Here is a 21,050-nt window from a genome sequence, read left to right on the forward strand (position 1 = left end):
GTATAGGGGGGAAAACCAACAACTTGTAGATGAGATCACAGAATCATTCTTTATAATCTTTTAGTAATTATGGAGAACAAGAGAAGTGCCAGAAGCCTTGCTTTGGACAGATGTACTCATTTTCAAAAAGGAAAAAAGTAGACTTCCCTAGCTATGGCCTGGTGAAGTCGATATTGATATCCAATAGAATTCTAGAATAAATTATAAATGACTCATTTTGGGGGGCATTTATAAAGGGGAGTGGTGATAATTAGGGGGTCATCAGGGAATAACCAAATATAAGCCATGCCAAACGAATCTCATTTCCTTTTCTGAAGGGTTATTAGGTAGATCAGAGGAATGATCAAAGTATATCTCAATTTCATCATGATGTAATAATGATATTAGCTCACATTTTAATAATTTTTTTTATAAATGACAAAGTACTTTACAATCCTACAACATTGTTAGTTTAAGTATATTATTTTATTAGTCTTATTTTGCAGTTAAACAGACTAAGGTATAGAGTAGTTAAGGAGTTTGCCCCTAGTAACATAGCTATTACAAGGCAGAGCTGGGAACTTGAGTCCAGGGTTTTTGTCTCCAAATCCAGGGCTCTTTCTCCCCTAGTCTGCTGTAAACAAACCCTGTGGTAGCTTTATGGAAAGGGGAAGAAACATAGACTGGACAGTTAGGCAAAAAAAAAATGAGGAAGCAATCATTTTTATTACTACTATGTGCAAGGCACTGTGCTAAGCACTTTAGAAATATCATCTCATTTGATCCTTACAACAACTCTGGGATGTAGGCGCTATTGTTATCCCCAATTTACAGTTGAGGAAATTAAGGCAGGTAGAGGTTAAGTGACTTGGCCAGGGTCACACAGCTAGTAAACAGTAAATGTCTGAGTCTGGATTTGAACTCAAGTCTTCCTGACTCTAGGCCTAGAGCTTCAGGCAATGATTAATGAACTGATGGCATAGTGGAAGAAGGTCTCTAATGACATGCCTCATGCCTCTATCTGAGGCCCTGTCCTGTTCATCATCTTAATTAATGACCTGAAGAAAGACATAAAAGGCATACTTTTCAAATTTATAGGTGACACAAATATGGGAGGTACAGATCATATGTTAGATTCCAGAATCGTGATTCTAAGCTTTTGACAGGATGGAAAGATGTGCCAAATCCAACAGGATAAATTATAAGGATAAGGATTATATTCTAGTTAAAAGTCAACTAGCCACGAACAGGATGAGGGCAATGTGGTTTAAAAGCAGTTCATTAAAAAGACTTAGAGGTTTCAGCTTACCGAAAATCCAATATGAGTCAAAGCATGAAGTGGCTGAGAAAAAGGCTGATACCATCCTTTTGGGGGAGGGGGAAGGGGAGGGATATGGTCCTGTGATTTTATCAAAGTAGGGAGCTTCAGGTGAGGAAACCCCCTCTATCATTGATGATTTACAATGCAGAGTCATAGAGAGTTGGTGGGGACAAAATTAGGTACCTTTATCCAGTCACAGGCAATATGTGACACAAGTGGGACTTGAACCCATGCCTTCCAGACTCTAAGACCAATCTTCTATCCTTGCTGTCCCTGTCTTGAACCAAAGAGGTAATACTCAGGCTATATACAGTCAGACCACATCTAGAATGCTGTCTTCAGATCTGAGCACCACCTTTTGAGGGGCACTGATAGACTTGAGCTTATCCAGAGGATGGTAGAGGCAGCTAGGTGGAGCCATGGTGGATAGTGTGCCAGGCCTGGAGTCAGGAAGACTCATCTTTCTGAGTTCAAATGTGGCCTCAGACACTTACTAGCTGTATGACCCTGGGCAAGTCACTTGATCCTCTTTGCCTCAGTTTCCTTATCTATAAAAAATGAGCTGGAGGGGGCAGCTAGGTGGTGCAGTGGATAGAGCACCAGCCCTGGATTCAGGAGGACCTGAGTTCAAATCCAGCCTCAGACACTTGACACTTACTAGCTGTGTGACCCTGGGCAAGTCACTTAACCCCAATTGCCTCACCAAAAAAAAAATATGAGCTGGAGAAGGAATAGCAAACCACTCCAGTATTTTTGCCAAGAAAACCCCAAATGGGGTCATGGAGAGTCAGACATGACTGAACAACAAGAAGAGAGGAGGGTAACAGGGATGGTTGATGGAATTTGGAACCATATAATGAGGAATGATTGAAGGAAGTAGTGTCATAAAGCCTGGGGAAAAGAAGACTTGGAAGATCCATGATAACTGGCTCCAAATATCTGAAGGCCTGTCATGTGGAACAGTGATTAGATTTATTCTTCTTCTTGGCTCTAAAGAGAAAAACTAGGAACAATAGTTAGATATTATGGGGAGGAAGACTTTAGTCCAACATGAGAAAGAACTTCCTAATGATTAAAGCTTGTGAGGTGGTGACTTTATCACTGTATTCAAACAGAAGGGGATGGTGGCTTTGAGGATATTCTGGAGGGAGTTCCCTGCATGGTGTATGAGGATGGATGGGTTGATCTCTAGGGTTCCTTTCCATTCTGAGCTTCTATGATTCTAAAGTAAAAAATGAAGCAATGACAATAAAGCAATACTTCCCCCCCCCCCCGCCCAGTGGAAGTCATATCAGAACAGCTCTGAGATTTCATTGCACAATCAGACAATTGGCAAAGGCAATAAAAGATGAAAATGAAAATGCTGGTCAATGCTGGAGGGACTGCAGGAAACTAGGCTCACCAATTCAGTCTTGATGGAACTATGATTGGTCTAATAATTCTGGAATTTTGCTAAAAAAAAAAAAAAGGCGTGACTAACACATCCATACCCTTCAACTAGACATCCAAATCACTGCTAGGCATGTATCCCAGGGAAGAAAAGGCAGAAAAACAGTTACCTATATATATTAAAATATTCATAGTAGTCCTTTTTCTGGTAGTGAAAAATTAGAAGCAAACTAGGTGGCCATTATTGGAGAAAAGTGAAGCAGTGGTACACATATGGAATGGAATGGCATTGTGCCATGAGAAATGATAGATGTGATACATACAAGAATCCTGATACAAAATGAAACAAATGGAACCAGAAGAAAACAAATACAGAATGACTACAGAAAACACGACCAGAAAGAACAATAAAAAGGAGTGGAAGACTGAAATTAGAATGACCAAGCTTCCTCATGCTTCGAGAAAAGTTGAAAAACTACATCCCCCTTCCTTCGTTGCAAAAGTGGGAGAGTAAAGCATTTACTTTTAGACATTGCTGACATGTTGGCTGGTTTTGCTGATTCCCCAGCCCCTTTCTTTTTCAGTCTTTGTTGTTTTAAGGGATGGCTTAATTATTAAAGAAAGGGAAAATGACATATTTAGAAATGAGTGTGATGGAATGACAAAAGATATCAATAAAAGCAATTTTTAAACAGTTAAGTAATTCAACATAAAATCCCATCACAGTCTCCCTGTTACAGTTAAAAAGCTATACATACTGTATATCTTTACATAGACTGTACAAACCCTTTGACCCAGTGGTACCACTACTGGGTCTGTATCCCAAAGAGATAATAGAAAAGGGAAAAGGAACCACATGTACAAAAATATTTATAGCAGCTTTTTATGGTGGCAAAGAATTGGAAATCGAGGGAATGCCCATCAATTGGGGAATGGCTGAACAAGTTGTGCTATATGAATGTAATGGAATACTATTGTGCTGTAAGAAATAATGAGCACAGGGGGCAGCTAGGTGGCGCAGGGGATAAAGCACTGGCCCTGGATTCAGGAGTACCTGAGTTCAAATTCAGCCTCAGATGCTTGACACTTACTAGCTGTGTGACCCTGGGCAAGTCACTTAACCTCCATTGCCCCACCAAAAAAAAAAGGAAAGGAATAATGAGAAGGCAGATTTCAGAAAAACCTGGAAAGACTTAAATGGACTGATGCTGATTGAAGTGAGCAGAACCAGGAGAACAGTATACACAGTAACAGCAACATTGTATGATGATCAACTGTGATAGACTTAGCTCTTCTCAGCAGTGCAATGATCCAAGACAATTCCAAAAAACTCATGATAGAAAATGTTCTCCACATCCAGAAAAAAAAACAACAACCAACCTGTGGATTCTGAATATAGATTGAACCATACCATTTCTACTTTTTGGTTGTTTTTCTTTTCTCTTTTGAGGTTTTCCCCTTTTGTTTTGATTCTTCTTTCATAACATGACTAATGCAGAAATATGTTTAATGTGATTGTACATATATAACCTATATCAGATTGCTTCCTGTCTTGGGGAGGGGGAAGGGAAGGGAGGGAGGGAGAATAAATTTGGAACTAAAAATCTTATGAAAACACATGTTAAAAACTACCTATACATGTAACTGGAAAATAATAAAATACTTTTATGATAAAAAGTACTGTAAAGGAAGTTCAAATCCCTGTTTCTCTCTAAAAGCTGCTTGAAGAAACATGGGAAATAGACAGAGTTGTAGTGAAAGAAATGTCAACCCTTCTCCCTTCCTTGCCTCCATCCTAGCCTTCCACTTAATTTAGTGTAATGACAACTGTGGCTCAGGTAGGACCACGCTGGTTGAGTTGAATTGATGTAGAAAAGACTTTCTTCGAAGGAGTTAAGGAAAGAGACTCACTTGTACAGGTTTTGAGATCCTCATTAATGACGAAGCCTTCTGAACACTGACACACATATGAGTCATCTGTGTTTAGGCACAGCTGCTCACAGCCGTGGTTGTTCTCTGCACAGTGATCCACCCCTAAACTCATTTAAGTGAGTGAACAAAGGAAAAAAAAGTCAACAGAAATGGGGATTTAAAAACAAATCCTGCTTGGGGGATTTTGTATTGTTTCAATTCATCAGCAATGAGAACAAGGAGGTGCACACATGTCATTCCATCCCATAGTCTGTTTCCTCTTAGGAAAACTATCCCCTGTCCCTTTCATTCTTTTCTCAAGGGGAACGTGTATACAATTTCAACAACCAAGAAATAATTATGAAAGCATTTGGTACTGAGTAGAAGTCAGTTTTAAAATATACTTTTTTTTCTTTACTGTCTTTGAACCTGAAAGATTTTTGCTTGGTTTGTAGTAACATTTGGCTAATCTTCCTCCAACATCCCTAAAAACCCCAACCACAAAGAACATTTGTTTGGTGATAAAAACAAAAAAGTATAGTTGGTTTGGGGAGAGTGAGAAGATAGTTAATGTTTATATAGCCCTTGTTGTTTGGTTGTTTCAGTTGTGCCTGACTCTTCATGACCCCATTTGGGGTTTTCTTGGTAAAGATACTGGAGTGGTTTGCCATTTCCTTCTCTAGTTCATTTTACAGATGAAGAAACTGAGGCAAATAGGGTTAAGTGACTTGCCCAGAGTCACATAGCTAGTGTCTAAGACTGGATTTGAACTCAAGATGAGCCCCATGCTCTATCCACTGCACCACCTAGCTGCCCCTCCTTTTATATAATGCTTACAAGATTGCAAAGCATTCTGTGTTTATTATGAATCTCATCTTATCCTTGCAACAACCTTGGGAGGTAGGTGTTCCCATTTTATGGATGAAGAAACTGAGGCACAGTGAGGTTAAGTGATTTGCTCATGGTCAGCCAATCAATTAACATTTATTAAGAGCCTACTATGTGGCAGGCACTGTGGGCTCAGGATTCAACTGAGACAAATTTCACATTCAGCTAGTAAGTGTCAAGTGTCTGAGGCCAGATTTATACTCAGGTCCTCCTGACTTCAGGGTGCTCTATCCACTATACCACCTAGTTGCCCCTGTTTGTTTTTGTTTTTGTTTTTTGTTTTTTAGTGAGGCAATTGGGGTTAAGTGACTTGCCCAGGGTCACACAGCTAGTAAGTGTTAAGTGTCTGAGGCCAGATTTGAACCCAGGTACTCCTGACTCCAGGGCCGGTGCTCTATCCACTGCGCCACCTAGCTGCCCCTGTTTTTGTTTTTTAAAAGGCTTTGTTACTCTCTGCTTAAGCAAAAACTTTCCAATGCTTGTTTTCAGGAGAAAAAAAAGTAACTTCTGGAGCTAGGGGTAGTATACTTGGAAGGCAACCAAGTATAGGGGTAGAAGGCTTGGGAATGGAGCTGGATTCCAAAAAAGGTCACCTAACTCTCTGATGCATATTGGCAAACATTGCAAAGTAGAAGTATTTACTATCAATAACTGCAAAATCCAATAAAGAGAATCAATGGAGAGCAGAAGTTCTAAAAGGAGGGAGATTCTTGCATAGTGTTAGGGAAAACTTTCTAACAATTTTAGCCATCAAAAAATGAAATAGACTAGTTTGTAAGTTCCTTGTAATAATAATTATAGTGTAAGTATATATGTTTACATGTTACAATTATATATAATATATATAATATAGAATAATGTGATTATATATACTATGGAAGAAGACATAGCATTTACATAGTGCATAGTAATGTCCAAGCTACTGTCCTAAGCATTTTTTTTTTGCAGGGCAATGAGGGTTAAGTGACTTGCCCAGGGTCACACAGCTAGTCAGTGTCAAGTGTCTGAAGCCAGATTTGTACTCAGGTCCTCCGGAATCCAGGGCCAGTACTCTATCCACTGCGTCATCTAGCTGCTCCCCTGTCCTAAGCATTTTACAAACATCTCATTTAATCCTTACAATAACCCTGAGAGGGTAGGTGCTATTATTATTATTCCTATTTTACAGTGGAGGAAACAGAGGCAAACAGAGGGTAAGTGACTTGCCTAAGGTCGCACAGTTATTAAATATTTGAGGTTGGATTTTAATTTATGTCTTCCTGACTCCAGGTTAAGTGATTTATCTACTGTTCCACCTAGCTGCCCCTGTCACTGGATGTGTTCAACCCTCCCAGGGAATTTTATTTTTGATTTAAAAATTTTTTTTAATTTTTATTTTTTGTGGGACAATGAGGGTTAAGTGACTTGCTCAGGGTCACACAGCTAATAAGTGTCAAGTGTCTGAGGCTGGATTTGAACTCAGGTCCTCCTGAATCCAGGGCCAGTGCTTTATCCACTGTGCCACCTAGTTGCCCCCTCTGCCAGGGAATTTTTAAAGGAGATTCATACAAAGGGTGGGAGGCTAGAAGAGACAACCTCTAAGTTAGCCCCTAATTCTCAGATTTCATTATTCTATGTATATAGAACATGGGATCTTGATGGTTTGTATATGACTAGGTCAGCTATTCATTTGATCCCTAGACACTTTGGGAGCATTGACTGCCCATAAAGTTGGATTTAACTTGCATCTGTAGAAGGCTGGATTGACACAGATCTCAGTCCTGAATGAAGTCACTCATCCTGAGCTTCTTCATATCCCATCTTCCTCATCTCACAATTTCTTTATGTGTTCATCTATCTTTTCTCCTCCTTTACAGGGCAGCTAGTTGGTGCAGTAGATAGAGTGCCAGGCCTAGAGTCAAGAAGACTCATCTGGGGGCAGCTAGGTGGCACAGTGGATAAAGCGCCTGCCCTGGATTCAGGAGAACCTGAGTTCACATCCGGCCTCAAACACTTGACAATTACTAGCTATGTGACCTTGGGCAAGTCTCTTAACCCCCACTGCCCCACAAAACAAAAACAAACAAAAAAAGAAGACTCATCTTCCTGGGTTCAAATCCAGCCTCAGACACTAATTATGTGACCCTGGGCAAGTCACTTAACCCTGTTTGCTTCAGTTTCTTCATCTGTAAAATGAGCTGGAGAAGGAAATGGCAAACCACTCCAGTATCTTTGCCAAAAAAACAGTCAGATGCGACTGAAAAAATGACTGAATAATAACAGATAGAGCCTGAGATAGCATTCTTGTTGGCCAAGTATTACTCCCTCACTTGTTTCTTTCTTCTTCTTCTTCTTCTTCTTTTTTTTTTTTTTGGTCAGGGCAATGAGGATTAAGTGACTTGCCTAGGGTCACACAGATAGTAAGTGTCAAGTGTCTGAGACCAAATTTGAACTCAGATCCTCCTGAATCCAGGGCTGGTGCTTTATCCACTGTGCCACCTCACTTGTTTCTTAATAGACATTTTTAGACACGGAGAATTCAACCCCATACTTAGGAATCCTACTCTCCAATTGAAGATCTATCATCCTTGGTCATACTTCATATTTGATCCTCTTGGCTCCAGGGGTTATATTCTCCTCTTCACCTACCCACCCCTTCCCCTTTAAAAACCACTATGGAAACTTCTCTTATCTTCTGTCTATCCTTATGTAGTATGCTTCTTCCCCACTGGTTACAAACATGTCTGGTTCTTTCCCGTGTTTTTTTTTTTTAAGTCTTTCTTGACTTTCCCAGGTCTTCATATCTCTCCTCCCATAAAACTATAAAAACTTCCCTAACTATCCTTTCCCTTCTCATTACCTTGAAATCTGGTCTCTGATCCCATCTCTGTACCAACCTCAAAAATCATTAATTCTGGTTTGCACATCATGAAGAATGATGATGATCTACCTGGGAGTAGATACTAAACTTTCTTATTTAAAAAAATATATAGTTCACTCTCTGCTGCATATTCCTTCCTCAGATAAGAGCAATGCTCATAATAATAGCTAGCATATATGTAGTGCTTAAAGTTTACAAATAATTTTATTTCTTATTTTATTCTCACAATAAGCCTGAGGTAGGTGCTATTATTCCCATTTGAAAGATAAGAAAACTGAGGCAGAGAGGCTAAGTGATTTGCCCAGGGTCACCCAGCTAGTAAATGTCTGAAGTAGGATTCAAACTCAGATCTTCCTGACTCTACTTCCACTAAATACAATATAGCCACGAAATCACCTAGAGGCAAATATGTATCACAGTTTATAGAATGCTGGAGTTGGATTCAGAAATTCAAATTCTGTCTCAGACAGTTATTGGCTATGTGACCCTGTATAAATCACTTGAATTCTGTTTACTTCAGTTTCCTTATCTGTAAAATGTGGCATGGGGGCATTTAGGTAGTCCATTGGACAGAATGCTAGGCCTAGAGTCAGGAAGATTCATCTTCCTGAATTTAAAATTTGGCCTCAGGCACTCACTAATTGTGTGACCCTGGGCAAGCCACTTAACCCTATTTGCCTCAGTTTCCTCATCTGTAAAATGGTCTGGAGAAGGAAATGGCAAAGCACTCCAGTATCTTTGGCAAGATAACCCCAAATGGGGTCATGAAGAGACAGACACAACTGAAAAACAACTGAACAACAAAAAATGGGGCATAATAATAACACCTTCCCTCCCAGGGATATTGTGAATATCAAACGGGATAATATATGTAAACCATGTTGTAAACCTTAAGCTACTATAAGAATGTTAGTTATTATTCATCATGATTTTTTTTTTGCAGTATATGACACTTGATCACTCTCTCCTCTTAGATAATCTCTCCTCTTTCAACTTGTCCTATCTTTTGGATCACTTCTTGGCTTCCTTCATTATCACCCTCCCACCTCCTAGCTGTGGGTGTCTTTGGCCCTCTTCTCTTTTCATTTGACAGGTTTTCTCTTGGTAAGCTCTTTTATTTCTGTGGATTCAGTTAGCTCTCCTATTTTGGTGAATCCCTAGTACTTCCCTGAGCTCCTGCCCTCTATTTCCAACTGCCTGATTTGTGCATATTCTGAGAGCACTTCAAACTTAGTCTGTCTAAAACCAAGTCAATTATTCCGCCCCCCCTCCCCCCGCAAATATACCTATCATCTCAACTGCTGTTTCCAGTGATGGTATCTTCATCTTCCCAGTCACCTATGTTTGTAACTATGGGACCATCTTTGAGTCGTCCTTCCTTCTTCCTCACTCCATACCTTTCCATAGCCAATTAGTTCATAAGTACTGTCTATTCTGCCTCCACAACATCTCTTTTAGCCCTTCATTGCTTTTCTCAAGCATGCCACCACTCTAATACAGACCCTCATCACCTCTCACCTCTATTATTATAATGGTTTCCTAAATAGACTTCTCTCTGTCTCCAGTCTCTTTCCTTTCTAATCCATTCTTCACACAGCTGCCATGATAATTTTCCCAAAGTACAGATCTGACCCTATTACCTCCTTGCTCATAAAACTTCAGTGGCTCCCTATTGCATACCTTCAGACAATATATTTTTTCCTTAACTGGGCATCTGAAGTCCTTGACAGTCTGGTTCCAACCTACTCTTGCAACCTTATTTCCTATTACTCCCCTTCAGACAATCTACATTCTTGCAAAATTAGCCATTTTCTGACATTGTCTTGCTATGTCCTTGGGCAAGAAATGTGCGTGACATATAGTAGGTATTTAATAAATACTTATCAATGCCATGATCTCCTTCATCTGTGCATTTGTGCAGGCTATTCCCCCATGTCTGAAAAGTACTCTTTTCCAGAACTGAAACTTTCATGGGGAAATGGGGCTTTGTCCCAGGGTGAGTACTTCCTTCCTGAGGGAAGCTGACCCAACCTATGTGGCACAACTACCACTTTATCCTGTCCTAGAGACCCACTGCCATGGAACCACAGTCCATAATAGGGCTGACCTTACCTCTGATCTCTCATAATGTCAATGTTAGACCATCCCTTCTCCTTATGCTAACATACCTGTGGTTGGGCTCTCCTCAGTGCTACCCGATGCTCCCTTCCACCTGGTTTTTTCCCCAGGTGAAAATATGCTTAGTTAGTTATAGTTCTGTTCCTTTTTTCAGCTCAACCTACTGAAAATTCTTCTCTTCCTTCAAGGCTCAACTTAGGTTTCACACTTCCATGAATTCTTCCCTTATCTCCCCAGATCAAAGTTTTCCTTCCCTCTTTAAATTTTCCTAGAGCACTTTCTTTGGATTTTCCTTTGTACCTATCACTTTGTGCCTTTGTATTATCAGAAATGTAAGCTCCTTAAGGGCAAGTACTGTCTTGTGTGTATTTATTAATATGTTTGGCACTAAGCACAGTGTCTGGCACATTATAAACATTTACTAAATGCTCACTTTGTCTATCTATCTATTTATCCATCTATCTATCATAACTTTTGTGTCCATGACATATCCTTCACCCTGCCTCTCAGGAGACTATAAGATTCTTGAGGGCAGGGACTTTCCCCCCCATATTTTTGTCCTTTACTGCCTAGCACAGTGCCTTGAACATAATAGACATTGAATACTTATCTGCCAAATGGAATTAATTAGTCCAGACTTTCACTTTGTTTTCTTCTTTTCTTAGAACTTACACTTTCAGAGGCACAATGCCAGATAAGACCAGGGTCTTTGTGAATATTGTGAAGATGGAGTTTGGGAAAGTGTTTGGATTAGCTCCACTTCTATACCAATTTACTGGATAATTTGTATCTAGGGGAAATTCTAAAAGTCAGTCCTTAGTAGGTTTATACTGGGTGATTGTTTCCCTTAGGGATTCAAAAGGAAACAATTTTTAACGAGGACGAGTCTGTACCTAATGCTTTGTCTTTGAAACTTTCTCTCTTAACAATTTATGGTTCAAATATTAAACAGCTGCTCAGTTCTCATTCACAATGTATCTCTGTCCCTAAAGCTTTTACAGATGTGCAGCTAGCTGGGTGAACAGTCTGAGGTCTGTGGCTACCAGCAATGACAAAGAACCCCACTTTTCCCCAGAACAAGTTACCATTCTCCTTCTCCTCCACACCCCTGCCCCCCAAAATGGCAGATTTACAGGAATACATTCTGATTTAACATATGTTGTTCTCAGCCCTGTTGGCTGGAGTAAGCAAAGTGGAGACTATGACTTGTAAAAAGCTACAGAAATTTCCAGTTGGCAAAGTCTGCATTTTTCCATGAGCTTACATCATTAAATAGAGCTTTGTTGTGGGCTCTTATATGAGGGAATTAAGAAAATACTTAAAAAGAAAATGCCCCACTGCACTCAGCTCAGTTTTCTGGTAATTGGGATGCTTATTCCTTCAGATTTGCCTCTCTTAGACTACATTTTCCTTCCTTTCCTCCATGTTTAATAACAAGGTAACTGTGTATCTGGAGGGGCCAGTAAACTTGAATCTGAGTGCTATCTTCAAATGTTTGAAGGGGAGAAGAAAGGGGAGTGGATTTCTGCTTGGCCTAAGGGGGCAGAACTAGGAGCAGCAGATGGAAAGAAGTCACAGAGAGGCTCCATTTAATTGAGGGAAGAAATCTCAAAAAACAGAATGAGAACTACTCATTTCTCACTTGGCTGCACTTCTCTGAGAGTCTCTACCATGGCTCAAGAAGCTCATTTTTTGGAAAAGCCTCATCCTCCTGCAGAGGCAGATCCCATGTGCTTTAGACACCAATATCCCCTAACTGTTTAGAAGGTGGGGCCAGGAACTCTAAAACCTCCATTTAAGGAAGGAGCTCAGATTAGAAATCTCATTTCTCAAGTGGTTCCACTGCCCTCCTCTACCATGACCCTGATGATGATAGTTTGCCCTCCTCTCTGCTCCTTCAGCCTTTCAGCTTCTTTTTGTGAATTGTCTACTCATGTTAGATCATTGACTCCTTGTGTGCAGAGATGGCCCTTTTTTTTGTATTTGGAACCCCAAACTTAGCACACTGCCTGACAGAGCTTAATAGATGTTTATTGACTGTTAAATGTTTAATGACTATTGGACTATCTAAAAGGAAAATGGATAGCTTTGGGAGGCAGTGAGTTTCCCCTTCACTGGAATTCTTTCGTTTTTGTCTTTTATCCTTAGAACATGGATCACAGAAGGCACTTCAGAAATGCCTGCCAATCTTCTGATCTGCCTGCTGCTGAGGATGGCATCTGTGCTGCCCTTCACAAAAACAAGGCCATATATTCTGAGGCTTCTGGGAGAGAACTCCCCTTTGGTCCTCACATGCCCCAGTCACAGCTGTGTAGGATAATGCCTGGCAGTCTGGGCCAAATACTCACTTCTGCAAGTCTTCCCATTGGGGTTCAGCATATACCCAGGACGACACCGGCAATAGTAGCCTTCTTCTGCATTTGCACATTCATGCTCACAGCCATGTTTTCCCAGAGCACAGTAGTTGATTCCTGAAGGGTCCAAGATAAAAAAAAAAGTAGAGATGGATTACCTGGTTCCCAAAGAATAGTAACCGGGGGCCCTGAAGTAGCTCCTCAAACATTGGCTATAGTGGGCTGGATGGAGTAGATGAGACCACTGGTCTTGGTTGGGGGGTGGGGTCAGATGACTTGAGTTCTAATCTTAGCTCATCAGTGAGTGGCAAGCAATACAGTGGTTAACACTCAAGGTAAAAGACCTAGGTTCAAATCTCCTCCATTGACCTTAATTAGGAAGCAAGGTAGAAGAGTGGATGGAGTGCAGGATGACCCTAGTTTTTTTAATCTGGTCTCAGGCTCCTATGGAAACCAGGGCAAGTTTCTTAATTGTTCAAAGCCTCAGTTTCTTCATCTGTGTAAAATGGAAATAATAATATCTCCAACATCCCAGGATTATTGTGAGGACCAAGTGAAAATAATATGTGTGTTATAATAAATATTAAAGTACTAGAAAAGTATTAGTTATTATCATGGTTATTATTACGACCTGTGTGACCTTGGGCAACTCACTTAACTTCCCCAGATTTTTGTTTCCTCATCTGTAAATTGAAGGGGTTGGACTTAATAAGAATAATTCCCATCTTTATACAACTTTGGGAATCTGAAGCACTTTCCTCACAGCAATACAGACAGGCAGGTAGTCTAAGAACTATTTAACATTTTAAAGATTTTTATTTTCCATTTTACAGATGAGGCAACTGAGGCTCAGAAAGTTTAAGTGACTTATCTGAGGTCACACAGCTAGTAATTGTTGGTCCATAGATTTAAACTCAAGTATCTCCTGACTCCTGGGGCAGCTAAGGTGTCTCAATAGATAGAGCATTGGGTCTGGAGGCAAGAATTCCCGAGTTCAAATCTGGCTTCTGACACTTACTAGCTGTGTGACCCTAGGCAAGTCACTTAACTTCTGTTTGTCTTAATCTACTGGAGAAGGAGATGGCAAACCACTACAGTATCCTTACCAAGAAAATCCCATGGACAGTATTGGCATGCTATGATCTATGAGGTCATGAAGGTTGGACATGACTGAACAACAATCTCCTGACTTCAGATCCAGCATTCTTTCTATTACACCACACTGCTTAGTGATTCTAAAGTGTTTTTTCCCCAGTTCTAAAGAATTCCAGGCTCCCGAGATTCATTGGAGGTATTGAACAATAAGAGTTAGTGGGTCATTTTTTATTTTCACCATTATCAATATTTCCTGAGGATCTTAAATAAGCAGGGCATGATACAGAACATGCCGAAGATATAGTTCTTGCCCTCAGGAGGCTTATATTATAAGATGAAACTGACATTCCAGGCACTGTCTCTTGGTCCATGTCTATCTCCTCTATGATGACTCTTCTTGTAGTCTGTTGCTTGTTTGATGATATCCCTTCCCGCCAATCCCTGCCTCTGCCCCACCCCAACGTAAAACAACAGCTGTATATTGTGACTATTAACTAGCTATCTCATGTGTATATTAGCCAGCTATATAACACGAACATTAACCAGCCTTTAGAGGGGCTGGGAAAACTGATGTTTTCAAGTGCCATAGGGTTGTAGGAAGAAAGATCAACAATGATTGATCTTGCCAAACACTGAAAGAGCCATTTATGAGAGTGAGGGAAGTACATTTACATTTAGCAAGAATCCAAATGCTTAACCTTGCTCCACAACTACAGCATCCATTTCAAGAAACTCAAGATGAATTCCAGGCAGCATTTCCATTGGAAATGCCTCTAATGATGCCCAAGGTTACATTACTGTAACAGACCACTTCTACATCTCTGCTCGTTCAAAATTCACTTCTAGTTACCCAGGAAAAGCTCCAGACTAGCCATTAGGCAATTAGTGGTTTGTGTCCCTGGTTGAAAAATGTTAAAATAATATGAACTTCTCATGTGTATCCATACACTGGACCATGCACAAAGATAGCTGTGGGGAAGAAAGGAAAAAGGTGTTTTATTAAACACCTACTGGCACTGTGCTAAGCCCTTTATAAATACTTTGTTTGATCCTCACAGCAATCCTGGAGGGAGGAGTAGGTGCTGTGCTTATCTATTTTTCAGTTGAGGAAACTGAGACCAACAGAAGTGAAGTGACTTGCCCAGGGTTGTTTGTTGTTATTCAATCACTTTGATTTGTGTCTGACTCTTGTCGACCCTATTTGGTGTTTTCTTGGCAGAGATACTGGAGTGGTTTGTCATTTCCTTCTCCAGCTTATTTTAAAGATGAGGAAACTGAGGCAAACAGGGGTAAGTGACTTACCCAGGGTCATACAGCTAGCAAGTATCTGAAGCCAGATTTGACCTCAGGGTGGAGTCTTCCTTACCCCAGGCCTGGTGCTTTATCTACTCCATCACCTCTTCCTAGAGTTACACTGATAGTAAATGTCTAAAGTCACATTTGAATTCAGATCTTCCTGACTCCAAATCTATCACACCACCTGTCTTTGGAGGAGGTAGAGAACTACAGAGAGGGAAGTGAATAATAGCTAACATTTACTTAGTGCTTATTATATGCTGGACACTGTGATAGATACTTTACAATTATTATCTCATTTGAATTTCACAACAACCCTTCTAGGTAGGTGCTAATATTATCCCCATTTTACAGATGAGGAAACTGAAGCAAATAGAGTTAAGTAACTTGTCCAAGGTCACACAGGTAGTCAGTGTCTGAGGCTGGATTTGAACTCAGATCTTTCTGACTCCAGGCCTTGTGCTCTTATCCACTGAAGTGAACTTGAATAGCAACAGAGGAACACAGAGGTGGGAGCAGACCCGAGATATGGTCTAATTCATACACTTAGAGATGGAAAAGACTTTGGGGATCCTCTAATCCAGGACCCTCATTTTTACAATGAGAAAATTGAAGAGAGATGAAGCTGACTTGTTCAAGGTCACATTAATAGAAAGCATCAAATCTAGTATTTAAACCCAAGGCTCTCTCCAGATCTCCTCTACCTTGCCTCCTTTCTTATATAACAGATGAAGAAACTCAAGTTCAGAGATGAAGTGACTTGCCCAACGTCACACAGCCTGTTAGTGGATTTAGGATGAGAATCCAGCTCTCCTAACTCCTCATTCAGAGCTCTTTTCATCCCATTTTTGTCTGTGTTATAGCTGTCTATTTTTACTTATATGTCATTGTGACCCCAAACTGATCTGCAGTATGTTTGTGTGTGCATGATAATGAATGGGGAGGAAGAAGAAAACAGGAGGGAGAGGAGAGCAGAAACACAGGGAGGAGTAAATGAAATCACATTAGACTTAGCAGTTGGGAGACTTGCCTTCAAGTCCTGCCTCACTTAGCTAAGTGATCCTGGGCAAAATTATTTCATCTCTCTTAGTTGCAGTTTCTTTCATCTGTAAATTTTTAAATTTTTGGTCCAGACCTGTGATTTCATCACTGTGGGAGAACTCCTACCATGGAAACTCCCTCCACCAGTGCAGACCAGCAACTCATCTACTAACATACTTTTAGAAGAGTCACCTACAGTGTTGAGAGATGAAGCAGTTCTCCTTTGGTTGATAATAATAATAAATAAAAATAATAACAATAATGTTGTTCAATAGTCATGTCTGACTCTTTGTGACCCTATCTGGGGTTTTCTTGGCAAAGATACTGGAGTGGTTTGCCATTGCTTTCTCCAGCTCATTTTACACATAAGGAACTGAAGCAAACAGGGTTAATTGTTGCCCTGGGTTACACAGTAAGTGTTTGAGGCCAGATTTGCCTGACTCTATCCACTGCTCCATTGAGCTGCCTATTCAGAAATAAAGGTGACATAAAAACAAAACATAGCCATAAAAATTTCAAAAGATGGCTATAATACTTTGCAGGAATGTTCCTCTGGACTGATTTTATTTCCTGTCACTAACTTTAGGGCTCTGAAAACAGTGAAATGTAGAATCCTTCAGGACTGACTCAGTTCTGGAGTAGCCCAAAGTGGGATCAACTTCAATGGAGGTGATGTTATTTCTACTCCCAGGACAAGGCAGGTCTTTAAAGGTTTATGTTCTTTAAACTTTAAAGGTTTTATGTTCAAATGTCATAGTTAAGTTTTCCTTATAATCTCCCCAATGGTATTCTGGGAGCATTAACTACAGACACACACAAAATGGAGAATTCTTCCAGCAAAACCCTGGGAATCTCTTTCTACCATTCTCTGAGTTTCTCTTCCCACTCCACTCCTGGTTTGGGGCTGGCTTTGTCTTCCCAGGCTGCATCACAGAATGGTTTTCATGATGCCCTTTTAGCTTCAGTCAGAGTAACAACACACATGTAGTAAGCATGGGCAAGAGGTAAACAGCATGCTATAGTCAACTGGGCACTGTCCTCACTGTGACCTATGTGACCTTGTGTTAGACTCCCAGGCCACTGGAATGGCAGAGAGAAGCAGCTATTTCTCTGAGTTTATTTATTTATTTATTTTGAACTTATTTTACCAACACAGATCAGTACTTGTTCTGCAAATTATATTCTTTGAGAGCTGACTGAGGCTCTGTATGATTATTTGACTGGCCCAGGGTCACCCAATCAGTATGTATCAGAGGTAGGACATGAACCCAGGTCTTTCTGGCTCTCTGAGGCTGTCTCTGTGCCCTCTGACAAACTGCCTTTCACCCACAGCTGTCAGGTGCCTGAAAATTCCTTGACTATTTCAAGAGTGAAAATATGTTTCTTGGGTGATCTAAGCATGTTTGGCATAGTGTTAATGAGATCCAGGCTTGGGTGTGTTTGTGAGAGAGCATGAAGTGTTTTTTGAGTGAAGTAGAAGAGGGATGTGGGAGAGGGAGGGGGAGAATGTATCCTAAGGTCAGTGAGAGGGAGTGTAGAGGGACAGTGAAGGGCAGCTGGTATAGCCATCCATGCTTTGGGAGTCCCTTGAGTTGGGATCATGTGCTTGGATTTGTGGAAGGACAGAAGAAGGGACTGCTGGGATTGGTAGAAGATGGTGTACATTATATTTCTGGTGCTTGGAGCCCTGAGACAATGGGTGCCTCTGGGGTCCAATACTCTTCTGTGCAGTGATAGAAATATTTTGAGGCAGTTAGGTGGTATCGTGGAAAAAGCAGCAGAGTTGGAATTTGGAGGAAGAAAAAAAGAATTTGTTAAGTTCCTACTATATGCCAGATACTGTGCTAAGTACTTTATGAATATTATCTCATTTGATCTTCACAACAACCCTGGGAGGTAAGACACTATTATTATCTCCACTTTATACTTAAGGAAACTGAGGCAGGCAGAGGTCGTGACTTGCTCAGAGTCACATAGTAAATATCCAAGGCAGGATTTGAACATGGGTATTCTTAAATCCAGGCTCAGCACTCTATTTACTGGATTATTCAGCTCCCTCTGCATGGTTGAATTCAGGAGGACCTGAGTTGAAATTATATATCAGACAGATACTTACTGGCTATGCAACCCTAGGTAAGTCACTTAGCTACTTTCCAGCACTTAGCACAGCATCTGGCACATAGTAGGAACTTAAATGCTTATTGATTAATTGATTGATTGTTGGGAGGATAAAATATTGTAATGTGCTTTACAAACCCTAAAGCCCATATAAATGCTAGCTCTTACTAGCAAAGATGAGAGAGCCCTGGCAGATGTCTATTTCTGACCTCTCCTTCACACCCCATCCAGTTGTCTCTGAACGGGAAAAAGCATTTGGAGAGAAGCCGACATTTCTGGAATCAGACTATGAATGTTGGTGTGGAGGGCTGGGGAGGTGAGTGTTGACTTGGGAAAGACACAACTCCAAATCTCAGTTTCTCCATATTTAAAATGGGGAGTGATAACACTTGTCCTACCTAGCTCACAGAGTTGTCAAGAGGATAAATGAGGCAACATGCATAAAAAATAAGATATTAGTATAAATCATAGTGTCTCTGCTCAGTGAATACAGTCTGGCAGAGGGGACAAGACAGACACACATAAATGAATATTACCATTAATCATTAACACTGACTAGGCAGTGGATGAGAAATGCCAAGTGAATAGAATAGACAAGCTCTGGAGAGTTGGACCCCATTTTAAGTGGGGCACAGAACAGGTGTGAGCCCCAATCAGTCCTACTGGAGTCAACAGTCTTGCAAGGCAGAAGAGTAAGTGGTATATGTAGTAGGCAGGCTTTCAAATGATTCAGATCCTTGGTCCCCAGCTCTGATGATTTATGCTTTGAAAATATGATGACTGTGCTTCACAGTAGGAGTTGTAAAGGAAACTCAGGAAGGAGGGGGAGAAAAAGTAGGGTACACCATGGACTCTCTGTCAACAGCCTTCAGGTTGTGAAAAACAATTACAAACTGAGTGAACCCTGTGAAGGAAATCTGAGAAAAAAGTCATCTTATCCAGAGGATAACAAAAAATGCCCCTGGGAATTTAAAAAAAAATCTCTTTAGGTTGGACGAGAACCCATATTCTTCTCTCTCACTGATTAGAGATGATCTTTGCTTTAGAAAGAAATGTTCTTGTGGGTTGGGAGAGTGGAATGGGTGGGGCATGTGGGTGGGTGAGAATTCAGCTCATATGGAGGAAGTTGAAAGATAGGCCCAACCTCTTGGACTAGGCAAAAAAGCACAAATATGCCCTGTACCATCCATTTTAAACAATTAAATTGTATTTTTATACAGTATCAAATTTTTTCTTCTTCTACCTCTTCTGCAAACATACATATACATGTTGTCTCCTTCATTAGAATGGAAACTCCTTGAGGGCAGAAATGGTTGCATTTTTGTGCACAGTGCCTTACTCAATAAACACTTGTGGATTGGTTGGAGCCATTCCAAATGGCCACCTACCCCTTTGAAAGGGATGATTCCAATGCTTCTGTCCATAATAAAGGCACACTTTTTAATTCTGAGTGCCCCTCTAGAAGGAGGAAGGACAAGATGAGGAGGGGCTGGGAGAAATATTGGGAACCTTATAGACTGAAATGCATTCTACATGGCTTGTTTCTGCTTCATTTAGAAAGTAACACACAATGAAGCTTTTGGGAACACGATCTCTATCTGTTCATAAAGATACATCCCTTTGAGTATAAGTTCATAGGAGTATAATACGGACTTAGACAATAAGTTTATAATGGATCTTGGAGCCCAAATCCTCTTATTTTATAGCTGAGGAATGGAAGCCCAGAGGTATTAAATATTTTACCCAAGTTCACATAGGCAATTAAGTGCCAGAACTGGGATTTTAACCTGGGTTCTCTTAATCTAAAGCCAGCGTGACTTTGATTTTACCATATTTTCTCAGCTAAGTGGCCAGTGGATAGAGTGCTGGATCTGGGGTCAGGAAGACCTAGCTTAAGACAGTTACTAGATGTGTGACCCTAGGCAAGTCACAACCTCTGTTTGCCTCAGTTTCCTCAACTGTAAAATGAGAATAACAGCACCTACTTCCCAGGTCATTGTGAGGATCAAATGAGATATTTGGTGTTTCTCTCTCTCTCTCTCTCTCTCTCTCTCTCTCTCTCTCTCTCTCTCTCTCTCTTTACAGGGCAATGAGGGTTAAGTGACTTGCCCAAGGTCACACAGCTAGTACATGTCAAGTGTCTGAGGCCAAATTTGAACTCAGGTCCTCCTGAATTTAGGGCCGGTGCTTTATCCATAGCTTCACCTAGCTGCCTCTAAATGAGATAATATTTGTAAAGGATTTATCGAAGTTCCTAGCACATAGTATGCTTATTATAAATGCTTATCTTCTCCCTAGCCACTTTTCTCTATTAAAGTTCTGCTCTGATACTTCATGATACAAAGCTGACCCTGGATTCTCAAAGGCTGCATTCTCAGAGTGCAAGGGGTAGCAGATTCTGTAAAGGCTGAAAAAGGTTTGGGGAAAAGCCTGATGGCTGACTGTGCAGCTGAATTGGACAGCCAGCCTAGCTCGATGTGTAGAGGCTCTTTCCCTAGAAATGAACTTTTTTTGGGCCATAACAACTCATAAAACCATAAATTTAGCTTAAATTTACCCTTTATATATCTTGAATTTACATAGTTGTTTACATTTTAGAATATGAACTTCTTGAGGGCAGGGTATGTGGATTTGCCTTTCTTTCTATCTCCAGCACTTATTTCAGTGCTTGGGACATTGT

The 21,050-nt window shown here is 40.6% G+C and overlaps 1 protein-coding gene across 3 annotated transcripts in view; it reads right to left on the bottom strand.

The window, feature by feature from the left end:
- Positions 1–21,050, bottom strand: part of MATN2 (matrilin 2) — a 203,565-nt gene that overhangs the window by 42,586 nt on the left and 139,929 nt on the right. For all 3 annotated transcript variants that reach the window (XM_043975565.1, XM_043975564.1, XM_043975563.1), the window contains exons 8-9: positions 12,815–12,937; positions 4,601–4,723 (exon numbers count right to left, since the gene is read on the bottom strand). In XM_043975565.1, coding sequence (XP_043831500.1) covers positions 4,601–4,723; positions 12,815–12,937 — 246 coding nt within the window. The remainder of the gene's footprint in view (positions 1–4,600; positions 4,724–12,814; positions 12,938–21,050) is intronic.

Source organism: Dromiciops gliroides, chromosome 1 (genome assembly GCF_019393635.1).
Source record: "Dromiciops gliroides isolate mDroGli1 chromosome 1, mDroGli1.pri, whole genome shotgun sequence".
NCBI lineage: Eukaryota > Metazoa > Chordata > Mammalia > Microbiotheria > Microbiotheriidae > Dromiciops > Dromiciops gliroides.